At 36.6% G+C, this 12,885-nt stretch overlaps 1 protein-coding gene across 1 annotated transcript; it reads left to right on the forward strand.

Moving 5' to 3' along the window:
- The first annotated feature begins 1,669 nt into the window (after window positions 1–1,669).
- On the forward strand, window positions 1,670–11,394 carry LOC120011261 (pre-rRNA-processing protein TSR1 homolog). Its single transcript, XM_038862330.1, has 21 exons — window positions 1,670–1,921; window positions 2,018–2,094; window positions 2,206–2,271; window positions 2,459–2,590; window positions 3,136–3,186; window positions 3,309–3,449; window positions 3,541–3,663; window positions 3,839–3,916; window positions 4,292–4,384; window positions 4,473–4,595; window positions 5,122–5,205; window positions 6,241–6,339; window positions 7,000–7,203; window positions 7,425–7,500; window positions 8,354–8,457; window positions 8,543–8,802; window positions 8,905–8,991; window positions 9,081–9,311; window positions 10,174–10,252; window positions 10,530–10,593; window positions 10,809–11,394. Exons 1-21 carry the CDS (start codon window positions 1,831–1,833, stop codon window positions 10,925–10,927), a joined length of 2,382 nt encoding a protein of 793 aa, XP_038718258.1. The 5' UTR covers window positions 1,670–1,830; the 3' UTR covers window positions 10,928–11,394.
- The last annotated feature ends 1,491 nt before the right edge of the window (window positions 11,395–12,885 follow it).

Genomic DNA, 12,885 nt, shown 5'->3' on the forward strand with positions numbered 1-12,885 from the left:
CCGATCTGGCAAGTAGATCAAGCTGATGCTGCGTGCGGGCCGATCTGATCGGTCTGGCTCGTCTGGCCGGTCTAGATTCTGTCCGATCTGGCTGCTTGCCGGACTGGGCACTCAGTTTGGCCTTGTTGGCCGGTTAGGAGGCCTACTCAAGCCGGAGTATTGGGTCTGGCTGGAGTGGGGCAGATTTGAATGCTCAGCCGGCCTGATTTGGCCGGTTCGGGTGTCCAGTCAAACTTAGGTTCTTGGCCAATCTTGATGTCGAGTTTCTCTCTAACTATTCTCTCGTTTAACTTAAGAGAGCTGTAAAAAAGTAGGACATACTAGTGAAAGAGATTTATAGTCAAGACGGGAATGGTTAATACCCAACAAATAAATCAAACTCACAAGTATGGGTAACATCTACTCCTAGTCAATTGAGAATCTCTCAGCAAAGCCCGGTTCAGATATCTCGGAACAGGCCTTTGGGGGGCAAATGTGAGGAATATTCCGACGAGACACGTGGCATAATATTATTAATTATTATTCTCTATATTAAATCATGTTATTATTAAAAGGTTTAAGATATCAGGAGTTGTTTCCCAATTAAATTAAACAACTTACTGATTGTAGGAAACTCCTACAATTACTCTGGCAGAGTTATGCATGAAGTAAATCTCTTCCACTATAAAAGGAGGTAAATTGTTGCGTATTGGAAAAAAAAGCTCTAATTGTGATTACACTAGCTGGATTATCTTGGAAGCTAACTTGAGCGTCGGAGTGCCTACGGTCAAACAACGACCGTCGGGCTCACTGACAATATTTGTTTTCAGGATTCAGGTGACCATATCACGAAGGAGCATCCGTGGTGATCAGATTTTGTTCACTACAGAAACCTATAATTCTAAGTTTTAACCCAGTAATGTCAAGGCAAATTTGTTCTCAAATCCAAATTGTTTTCATATTTAATTAAAGATTACTTAAAAAATTGTCCCTATTTTGGGACCTATCATATAGACATGATATTCTTAATTTAGCAAAATAAGTTGTGTCATTAGAGCATCCACAGTGATGCTTGAAATATCAAGCACTTCAAAATTATTCTCTCTCTCCTCCTTTATCCTACGTGGCACAATTTAATTGGATGATTAAATCTCACAAAATACACTATTCATCAACACTTCATACATTCCAACACTCCATACTCACTTTCTCTATTTTCTCTCTCTTCCTTTTTATCATCTCTTTCTTCCTTTTCATATCTCTCTCTTCCTTTTCATCTTCTCTTTCTTCCTTTTTATCATCTCTCTCTTCCTTTTCATCACTTTTTTCTTCCTTTTTATCATCTCTATCTTCACTATTCATCAACTATATACATACTCCAACTCTCAAGTATCATTTTTCCACAACTAAATTTTCAAACGTCATTTTTCACCCATTGTGTGCATGTAGCGCTATACTTATCAAAAAAGTAACATTTCAAGTACTTAAAATACACTCCATTATATCCATTGTGAACATCTAGCACTTAACTTATCAAGAAAGTATCATATCAAGTACTTCAAAATCATCCCATTGTGGATGCTCTTAGAATTTTCCTTTGAAATTACAGGGGTGGATTTGTTAGTTATCTCATTACAAATATTTTAATACGGCGTACGTGGCATAATGCTGCAGTGAAAATTTTGGCACTAGGGTTGCAATTGCATAGAAGTAACTCCCGGCAGAGCCATTAGTGCGTCTCTCCCCTTCAACAAACTCAGCAGCGTAAACCTCTAAAACCCTTGCTGTGGCGAATTCGGTCTCTTGAACCCGGAGCCGATTTGGCAGTGCAAGACTATTGTTTCGGCGGCCATGGGAAAATCTCGATCTCAAATCAATAAAGCACACAAAACTCGCTACTCCTCTAAATCATCTCGCAATGAACACAAAGCTCCTCTCAAAGGTCATTGATTTCTCTACTTGTCGAGACTCTTTCCTGATTATCTGTTTGCTATAAATTATGCTGAGTTGTACTAGTTCTGGTTTGAAATTTTATCAGCGAAAGCCAAAATTTCCAAGTCAGAGCGCGGTGTTGCCGAAGGATCTCGGGCTGTTCGACATCAATGTAACAAGAAGGTTATTGATTCTTTCATTTTTTTTGCCTTTTATTAAATTATGGGTTTTCCTTTTTTTTTTTGTGCGGTTTTGTAGCTTTTCATCTTTATACTGTGACATGTTTTTATGTAGTTGCGAGAGCAGAAACGTGAGCTCTTGCTTAAAGAAAAAAAGGCTGCAAGCCCTCCCCGTGTCATTGTGAGTATTGTACTTGCTGGGCATCATTTTCCAATAACTCTATTAGTGTTTTGAGATTTGGTGTTTTTTTTTTTTTTGAAACTTTGATATGTGGGGTTTGATTATACTTGGTGCAAATATGATATTCTTATATGCCCATAATTGAGATTCCAATGCTGTTTTCTCCTTTGAATCCCCTTAATTGCAGGTTCTTTTTGGGCTCTCTGCTTCTGTGGACCTAGATTCACTTGCGGATGATCTCTTGAGACTATTGTCCGGAGAGGGCAGCAGAGCTGGGTCTTCAACAGTTGCTTCTTCTGAGTATAGGTTGAGAGTAACGGTAATTTTCATGTCAAATACATCTTAGTTTATAATCCTTCGTAAATTTTTGAGAAATAATACAGGGGTAAAAATTCTGCTACTCTCCTTGATATCATTGGTGGTATATGCTACTGCATCAAAAAAAAAAGGTGGACTATTTTTGGTCATTACTCACTGGTTTCTGTCAGAGTTTAATATTGTAGTTCTTGAGTCTCTTTTGCCTGAATCCATCTATTGATTATATATAAAAACAAATAGTCAGCACCAATGAAATCCTCCATTATATACTCCAAGAGACAATGCAACTGAATTGTGACTTGATCTTATATTCTCATGTTAATTTGCTTAGAAAAGGTATCCTTGGTACTTAATTTGTCTGTATTATTAAGAATGCGAACTTTTTCTTGACTTTATCTAGTTTTTGTAGCTCTGTATTTTTTCAGAATTGCATTTTTTTAGAAAACATTTTTAAGCTATAGCTTAGCAATGCTATTGTGCTTTGGTGGAACATGTTGTGCTTGTTCTGGAAATATCTACATACCTAACTGAAGTTATTTGCTCCAGGTACTGAAAGCACCTCACGGGGATTTTCTGTCCTGTATGGCAAGGGCCAAGGTAAAATGAAGCCTGTAATCTGTCTTTAGTTTACAAGTTCTGCTGGTTTTATGCGTACCTCCATTTTGTTGATTCTTTTAGTTTTAGGTTTTCCGGGAAATTGACAATCATCCTAGTTGTAGGTTGCGGATTTGATTGCTTTTGTAGCATCAGCAAACTCGTCACATGAAGAGAGTGCTCCCTTCTATATCGATTCATTTGGAAGTCATTGCCTATCTTTGTTTAAAGAAATGGGTTTACCAAGCACTGTGGTGTTGATTCGTGTAAGTTTTACGACAGTTCATGGCATCTCCAAAAAGGATATATTAATATTTGCTGGACATCTTGTTAAAAAAAGAAAATTCCTGGTTGCAGGACTTGCCCGCCGAGCAGAAAATAAGGAATGACGTGAAAAAGATGTGTATTTCTAGCATTGCTTCCAAATTTCCTGAAGACTGCAAGTTTTACCCTGCAGATACAAAGGATGAGTTGCACAAGGTGATTGTGTATGCTTAACAAAAACTTCTTTTCTGATAAAGAGTTCTGATTTTTTTAGGTCTTGTTGATTACTGGAAAATGGCATGGGTTATACACTAATACTGTTTGTAACATCTATTGCTAGCCCTTATTGGTTCTGGCACTTCTCTTATGCCTTCACTCATGTTTATTGCAGTTTGCATGGCAATTCAAGGAGCAAAGACTCACAGTGCCTCATTGGAGAAACCAAAGACCTTTCCTAATGGCTGAGCAGGTGCTTTTATTATTATGAAATTGGCTACAAAAAATGGGTGGAAGTTTATTGCTAGTTTTTGTTGGTTGCATCACTGTGCTGCCCGCACTTCAAGAGAAGTGATGATCAATAGATCTCAAAAGTTACATTAGTTCTCTCACTTGTGTGAATTTGTGATCTTAACTAGTCCATATGCAAATGCATTTTGGTAATATCTATTTGGGTAAGTTGTTACCATTTTTTTCACGTTTCTGTTGTTCCCTGTGATACGAGTTGTTCACATAATACCTAGTTGTGTAAATGCTTGTTTCAATTTGATACTATTTTCAGAATTACTGAACCCTTGTATGAACGCTCTGCCTGATTCTTTTACTCTGGAATGTTTGATCATTATAGGTTGATATGGTAGCAAATGATTGCAGTCAAGAAAAATGTACCCTCCTCCTTACTGGTTATCTGCGTGCTCGTAGCCTCTCTGTAAATCAGCTGGTAATAAATTACAAAATTAATTCATAATTAAATGTACCTTGCCTTTGGCGTATATTTTTGGTGATTTGACGCCTTACGGTTATGTCAGGTTCATGTTTCCGGTGCAGGGGATTTCCAGCTGTGTAAAATTGAAGTTCTGAGGGACCCATTTCCTTTAAATTCAAGAAAAGTAGTAGATGTTATGGAGTCAGATGAAGTAGGTGATGTGGAGGTATCAGCTTTATCCTTGTCTCTTGGGGAGTAAAGCATAATGGAGTATAGAGAAGCTATTTTTTTCCTGTTGCTGAGGCTAAATCTTCCACCTTATTGTGTCATGCCTTATATCACTAGATAATTTGTTGTTGAATCGTATGTAGTGTGTTCTTTTCATAAATTACTAGGGACATCAAATTATCTGCCAATATGATATTTGGCTGATTCTAATACTTTGCTCTTTCTTCGATTTTTTCCTCTCACGTAACAACACCCATAGATATGGCATGCGGGAGTTTGAAAATGATCAAATGTGTGATTTTTTTCCCTTCTTTTTGTGAGTAGAGCTATTGTCTGCTACATAATCTACCTTTGCTTAAGATCTCAATGTATTTGGTTTAGGGTCTTTGGTATCTAGATGGCCACACATTTCTGCTCAGACCAAATAATTGTTTCTGTTTATTGTTTTTGTCGTCAACTTATATTTTATGCTTTCATTTTTGATCTATTCATCCTATATTATTTTTTCCCATCTTTTTCTGCAGATTCTTGGTGCCCTGGTACCTGACCCACTGAAGCAAGAGCCTTTGATTTTTGAGAATGTTCCAGATCCTCTTGCAGGAGAACAGGTAATGTGAACAATTGTTACACAGCTTCTTGATGTGAGTTGTTATTTACTTTCGAAGTCTTCTATAACAGTTTTTGTCCAATGCCATGGCATTCATATGTGTGGTTGTGTTCACCTACTTAAGTAGGTAGGTTATTCATATATCCCATGTGGAAATTTCTTGTCACTGCAAGTTTCATGAACGGGATACACATTAGCGGTGTTGCATTACTTTTCTTTTACCACTTCATCTCCATCCTTTTAACCAATCATTGAACTTTGTTTCTGCTACTCAAAGTTTGTTCAGTCAATTAAATACAAATTGGATTAGGTGGCTTCTTCTCATGACTAATTACTTTTTAAATTGAGCAATTAGGCAGCTAGCCATGTAGGGATAAAACATGGCTCAGGTTTTTCACATCATGGATGATTACTAAATATAGAGGGAGTGAACATGTATTTTAGAGGGCTAGTATCCACTGGCGAACATGTGGCCTAGTTGTAAAGTTGCAAGGGTGTAATCTAGATGTCACATGTTCAATTCCTGGAAACCTCATATTATGTGAGGGTAAGCGCCGCGTACATCTTGCAAGTCCTCGACCTGTGCGGGAGCCTTTTGCACGGGAGTTGTTTACCTTTTAAAGACAAACATGTGACCCAGTGGTAGAGTTGTTAGGGTGCAACCTAGAGGTCATAAGATTATTTCTTGGAAACAACCTTTCTACATATTATGTGAGGGTAGGTTCTGTGTATATCATACATGCCTCCGACCCTGTCCTCTGCGGGAGCCTTGTGCACAAATGTTGTTACCAAAGAAGCAGAATGCTTGTTGAAGCAAAACTTATTAATCTCTTGAATTATGTCTCCTTTGCAGTCATACATGCCCAAGTCACTAAAATTTCGTTAATTTCTTTACTTTTTATCACTTAGCTTGCATTTAAGATCATGTTCAACTTGGTAACTTTATTAACATACAAAAACTTTTTTAGAAGAATTTCTGATTTTCACATAGTAATATAGTATGATTGCTATCTACCATGTTGTATTCTCTCATCAGACACATCCAACAGAGGAAGAAATGGCCGAAGCCTTTAGAAAACGGAAACAGGAATTGTTGAGAAAGAAGACTGTTCCCCAAGGCACTTCAGAATATCAGGTCTGTAAATTCTCATCGTGGTTCATTATTACTAATTTCTTGTATACTCTTTCCTTTGTATTTACTCCCTCCGTCCCATTTTGGTGTGTCATTTCTATTTTGGGTTGTCCCAAAACTATTGTCACTTTGCTTCATTAATTAACTATTTTGTTGTTGTATTCCAAAATTATCATTGTTACTTTAATTACATTTGTTTCAAGGAAAAATGTACCGCCATAAATAAGGGCAAATTTGGAATAGCATTGTTATTTTGTGTGGTTGAATTGGATTAAATCATTTCTCCTTGAGAAGTTGGATTTTCAAAAGATGGTAGACAAATTGGGATGGAGGGTGTAATATATTTTGTTATTGTTCTCATAAAATATGTAACTGTGCTCTTGTTGATGTGATTATGTGAATAGTGTTAAATTCTGTACTTTTTATGACCCTATCACGGGAACTTTGAAAAGACTATCCTTGGAAATGGCTTGTTGTTACCATTTTGCTTCCTCTTCTCTGCTTTGTCGGCCCTTCTATTTCCACTACGAGAAAACTCACTGCCTTTGTTGAGCTGCAACCGTTTGTACTTATATACCATAACGATCAAACAATGTGCTCTTGAAAGGCAACATTACCACTGTTAATCTAATCCGGTAAACTCATTAACTTTCAAACTTGCAGGCTGAATGGATTTTGGATGGGGAGGATGAAGAGGATTCAGATAGTGAAAATGATGATGATGATGATGATGGCATGGTATTGGATGAAATAGAAACTGGCTTTCCAGGTCAAGAGGACACAAATAACTCGGACCTTGATGGTGACCAAATGTCACTGAACTTAAGGGACTCTGATGCAGAGACTGAAGCTGATTCAATGATGATGGTCAGTCTTAACATTATTGTATATATAATTTGTTACTTGTTTTACGAGGGAAACTAATATTGACAATGCCATGAGCTTTTAAACATTGAAGTGCATGCTTGACAATATTTGTAGCTTTAAGTTGAAGAATTAGAGACCATTTATTCAATCAAACAACTATAACCTTGATCTTTTAATAATACTTGCGTGGTATTTTACAAATGATTTTAATTGTCATACAGGAAGGAGAGAACTTCACCAGGGAACAGATAGAGGATGAGATTCGAAAAATTAAAGCTGCTCATGCTGAAGATGAGGGTATTCTCTTTTCACTCTTTGGAAGTTATTTACTTGGTCATTATTTCCTTGACTGATTTTTTCTTTTACATAGCAGAAATCTTTCTGTATTGAATAAATATTTTCTAGAGGATTTGCAAGTTTTACCCATAGAGTGTTAGGTTGCAAACCAACCAATTTTTTTTTGTGGATTTGCAAGTTTCACCCATAGATTGTTAGGTTGCAAACCAACCAATTTTGTTTTGAACAGTTTAAGGCTTGGTTTTGGTCCGAAAAAATAAATACAATGAGACTCAAACCCAGTGTAGACCTATCGGTTCTTGGTTTAGTCCACATCCAATTATATTGACATTTTTATAGTGAGAGTTTTTGTGAGGTCTAAATTATGTTTTGAAATTGCTATGCGTGTGACCAGATTCAACTTAACTGGTCTTGATATTTTTGCAAGTGTATGCCTATCTTTTGATATTATTTTTATTGAGAGTTTTCTCTCATGAGTCTTCATTAGTTTAGGCATAACCCAGCTTTATGTGTTCTTTCTGAACAAATTTGATTTTGTGAGGTCTTACTAGCCAACATTATTTGGCTGGACTAGAAATGAAAAAACTTAAGTAAAATTAGCTTGTAAACAGCAATTTAATGTGTTGGAAGCATTATTTGAGCCAACCACAAGCAAAAGTTTTCCAAGCTCAACTAGTGGAAGAACAAATTTTCATTGGATGCATTTTAGCACCAAAAGCTCGTATGCGGCTCACGAATCCATGATATTTTACTTAATTTGATCATTTTATATGGAGGTTTGGGTTTAGTGTATCTTAACTTCTTAAGTGCTAATAATTTTTAGATTGTTAATTTTTCTTCCTCTATGCTTTAGAGTTTCCTGATGAGGTGGACACTCCACTGGATATTCCTGCTAGAAAGCGTTTTGCAAAGTATAGAGGCCTCAAGTCCTTCAGAACCTCATCATGGGATCCCAAAGTGAGATACTGTGATTTTTATAGCAATAGTCTGTATTTTCTGAACTATAAGAACATTAGTGAACTCAGCTTTTTATGTCCTCTAGGAGTCCCTGCCGCCAGAATATGCAAGAATTTTTGCGTTTGGTAATTTTGCAAGAACGCAAAAGAATGTTTTTGCAAAAGCCCTAGAAATGGAGGAAGAGAGTAGGGATGACTGTGTACGAGCAAGTTCATATGTGAAGCTTCATGTCAATGAAGTACCTGTTGGTGTTGCTTCCAAACTATGCATGACTGCTATGGGAGCTCCTATAGTTGCTTGTGGCCTTTTGCAGCATGAATCGAAGATGTCTGTTTCCCATTTCAGGTATCTGCTGTTGCATTATTTCATGCTTTTCATTCTTCTAGTTCTTAATATGTGGCATTCAAATTTCAAATTGTATGATAACCTGCAATCACATTTGTGCAGCATAAAGAAGCATGATTCATATAGCGATCCTATCAAATCCAAGGAGGAATTACTATTTCATGTTGGTTTTCGCCAATTTTTTGCTCGGTAAATGATCGCAATTTTTTCATGTTGCCTCTGATGATCAATTCTTGATCCGTTTTGAAATATGAAGGTTGACATTTTTGGAACTTCAGGCCTATATTTTCTGCTGACAATATGAATTCAGACAAACACAAGATGGAGAGGTTTCTTCATCCAGGTCGTTTTTGTATGGCTTCAATTTATGCTCCGATTTCTTTCCGTCCTCTGCCCTTGATAGCCCTGAAGATTGTGGAAGGGGGTTCTGGACCTGTGGTTGCTGCTGTTGGTACTTTGAGAAGCATTGATCCTGATAGGATAATTTTAAAGAAAATTATATTGAGTGGGTAAGTTTATCCGCAAATATTAATATAATTCATGCAGTCTTGGAGTCTTCTTTTTCTTCCAAAATGATTTTTCTGGAAGCTGGAACAATCTTTCCATTACTTCTTGTTTAACGGTATTCAATAAAATGTCATTGATTATGTTTCCGTCAAGTATTTATTCTTAATGCAACCTTTTGTTTCCATTCGTATTTTAGTATTTGATGTTAAGACTGTTTGTCCATTCTAAGGAGGCACCACTAGTTCAAGTGGTCAAGCTCCTCAGACAAAAGGTTGAAGTCCCAATTTATATTGAACAGTCCAAATATAAGACTTTTTGTCCATTGCCCATGAAAATATTAGGCGTGGAAGCTTATGTAAAGAACACTGTTCTCAAAACTTTTTTGTGGCTTCAAGTTTAAAATTTTACGGTAATTATTAATGTTCTTATGCTTGCATTTTAAGTTTGATTGGCGGATAATGATAGCTTCTATCCTTTAGTTTGTGGCTTTACGTTACTTGGTTGAGATGTTTGTAATATGAGAAAAAATTTATGCTCAAGTGAGTTAAGTGATACTTTCATTTGCATAGTATATGTATATAACTATGCTCGTTTTCATGATTAAAAGCTTGTTATATAGGCATGCCAGATGACAGATGCAGGGCATAACTTTTTCTTGCTTGATGGTTGTAGAATGCATGTATTTGTATCTTAGTTCAGGCGGTGGAAAGTTGCTTCAACTCTTTTTTACCCCACTTACTTTATTCAGTTGTTGCATTCATCTTCTGGACATCTGGCATTATGACTTTTAAGGTTTATAATTCTGTTGGAGGGATTCTGTGTTTGAACGTTTCATATTCTGGTTGTTTCATATTCTGGTTGCAGTTTCCCTCATCGAGTGTCAAAAGTGAAAGCTTCAGTAAGATATATGTTTCACAACCCAGACGACGTGAGATGGTTTAAAGTAAGAAAATCGTTGCATCCATCATTAGACTCATTACTCATTAAACCCCCCCCCCCCCCTTCTCCCCAGCCCCCAGCCTTTCGGTGCAAGGGAGATAATAACAAGAAATGGCTTTTTGCAAAGTCACCATTTCTTGTTATTTTCTCTCTCGCATTAGAAGTGTGGTTATTTACTTTTATTTATTCAACATATTTAGTTTTTTCTTTGAATGACGTAATTGTTTTTAGTTTTATTATATAAAAAAAAATGAATATCTGGTTTACGCTGGTCCTTGTAGCCTATTGAAGTGTGGTCTAAATGTGGTCGCCGTGGTCGCATCAAGGAACCTGTTGGGACGCATGGTATGTTGCTTACTTTACTGAGTAAATCTCTGTGCTATCTGTAATGTTTTATAGTATGATTGGTTGTTTTATATTGAAGTGATAAAATGTTGCGGGGACACTGCCTTGGGGTTATAGCTAAACAATCTCTACTAAATGCCATGATTGCTGGAGGACAAGTTGGATTTTTTCGTAGACATTGAATAGCTTTCTTTTTCTATTTTTCTTATGCTCAGGTGTAATGAAGTGCATCCTCAATGGGGTACTTCAGCAGCATGATACTGTTTGCATGACCTTGTACAAGCGAGTGTATCCCAAGTGGCCAGAACGTCGGTTTCCAATTTCTGATGCTTAATCAAATATAATCGGTTCTGGATTTCGAGGAGAAATGCATTCACTTTGGTTGTCGATGGGAATGAAGTTTGGGTTCAGATTTTCAATCTTTTATTGAGTTGACAGATAAGCTTTATGCAGCTGTGTGGTACATTACATAGAATTCGAGGATTGGTTCTGGAAAAGGAAAGAAAGGTTCTGGAAAATGAAAGAAAGCCATACCTCGATTGATTACCAACTTTAGTTATGTTTGTTAATGAAACTCTTTGCAGTTTAGCTAAATTAATTATTAGGTTATTTTTCATTGCATGCGTGTTTTTATTATTCCGGAGTTTTAGTGCGATCCATCCAAGATCAATTTTGGGAGCTTGTTCAGTTAGATCCTTTGTTGAATTGTTATGCAAAGCTGGTTTCTTGATGTATTTAGTACATATACATTAATTCTTAAGAGCTTTATTAGAATTGTTGCATGAAGTGAGTATTATACGATGTGTTTTTCTCTGGCGATTTGTGATTCAGTTGTCTCAAAGACTTCGAAGGATATGGAACTTAAAGAAGTGCAGAGGCAAAAGAAAATTTTAATCTTATATTATATTGTATTCAAATTAGAACAGAGGAAATCCTGGAACTTGGCTGTAAGTCGTTAGGATTTTTTTTAAAAATTTCTTGCGGCCTCCCCATCGGACAGGACGTCCGTCACCACGACCCCTATAATTGGAGTAGGAATCAGTGGGGTTTGTGATGAAGGCGTGGTGGGTAGGGATGGCAACGAGGTGGATGGATCATGGTTGTCCCGTCCTTGTGCCTCACATCCAAGGGTATGGCTCATTTCCGATTTGATTCAACCTGTTTGAAAATTGAAAAATTAAACTATACATCTTAGGATTTAAACTTTTTAAGATTTTCAGGGTAGAATAATGGACTAACATACCAAAATCACTTTTTTGATGCACTTGTCAACTAATTAAAATATTACTTTTACATTGGATTAGGGTTTATGAATTATTATAGATTTAGGGTTTTGTGTTAAGATTTTGGGTTTAGAGATTATTTATATAATTATATTGGATTAAAGTTAAACATTCATAATTGAATATTTGGATTTAAAATAATGACTTAATGGGTATTGATTTTAAATTTATATTATGCACTTTTATAGTTTAAAATAAATAAATAAATATATATATATATATATAACTCTTTTTTTTTTTAATCCGGAATAAATGTTTGTAACTTAAGGTTTAGTTAGAGCGGGTCGGGGCAAGGCAAGAACAAATTGCCATCCCTAGTGCTGGCAGTTAGAGCCTTGGAATCAGTATTAACCAGGGACTTATTTTCCATGCGAGTTCGACGATCATCATAAGCGACAAGTCGATGCTGGAAATTTTTGTATGAGATAGCATTCTCCAAATTGGCAACCATGATGACGAAATCTTTGTATTCCGAATCAAGACTAGCCAGTGCTTGTGCAAGTAAATCATTCTCTATAGTTGAGGTGTTGAGATCACACAGCTGATTAGCAAGTGATTTCAAGTCTCTACAATATGGATCAGGAGTGAAAGATTCTTCGTGAATGGAGTGAAATTTTTGTCTAAGTTCAAGCTGTCGTGTCATAGATACATCACGATAACGTTGCTACATGGTATTCCAGAGATTCGAGGTCGTGAAAGTAAATCGTATTGAACAAGAAGACCACGAATTTGAGTTCTCCATAAACCATAGTCATCAGCATGTTCAAGTTTGGAAGTCAAGATATTGGTAACATTGAGAGAGGGAGCAAACGGAATGGTTGGACATAAAAAAAAAGAAAGAAGAAGGATCAGTAGATGAATAATAAGGGAGGATAGATGTAGACAAAGTCGGAGATGGCATAGAAAATGGAGAAGAAATAGTGTAAGGAAGAGAGGAATAGTTGGAGAAAGGGACGGGTATGGAAGAAGGCAGGGGCACAGATAAAGAACCAAGTGGAGAAGTTGATGA

This window comes from Tripterygium wilfordii, chromosome 12 (genome assembly GCF_013401445.1).
Source record: "Tripterygium wilfordii isolate XIE 37 chromosome 12, ASM1340144v1, whole genome shotgun sequence".
Classification (NCBI taxonomy): Eukaryota; Viridiplantae; Streptophyta; class Magnoliopsida; order Celastrales; family Celastraceae; genus Tripterygium; species Tripterygium wilfordii.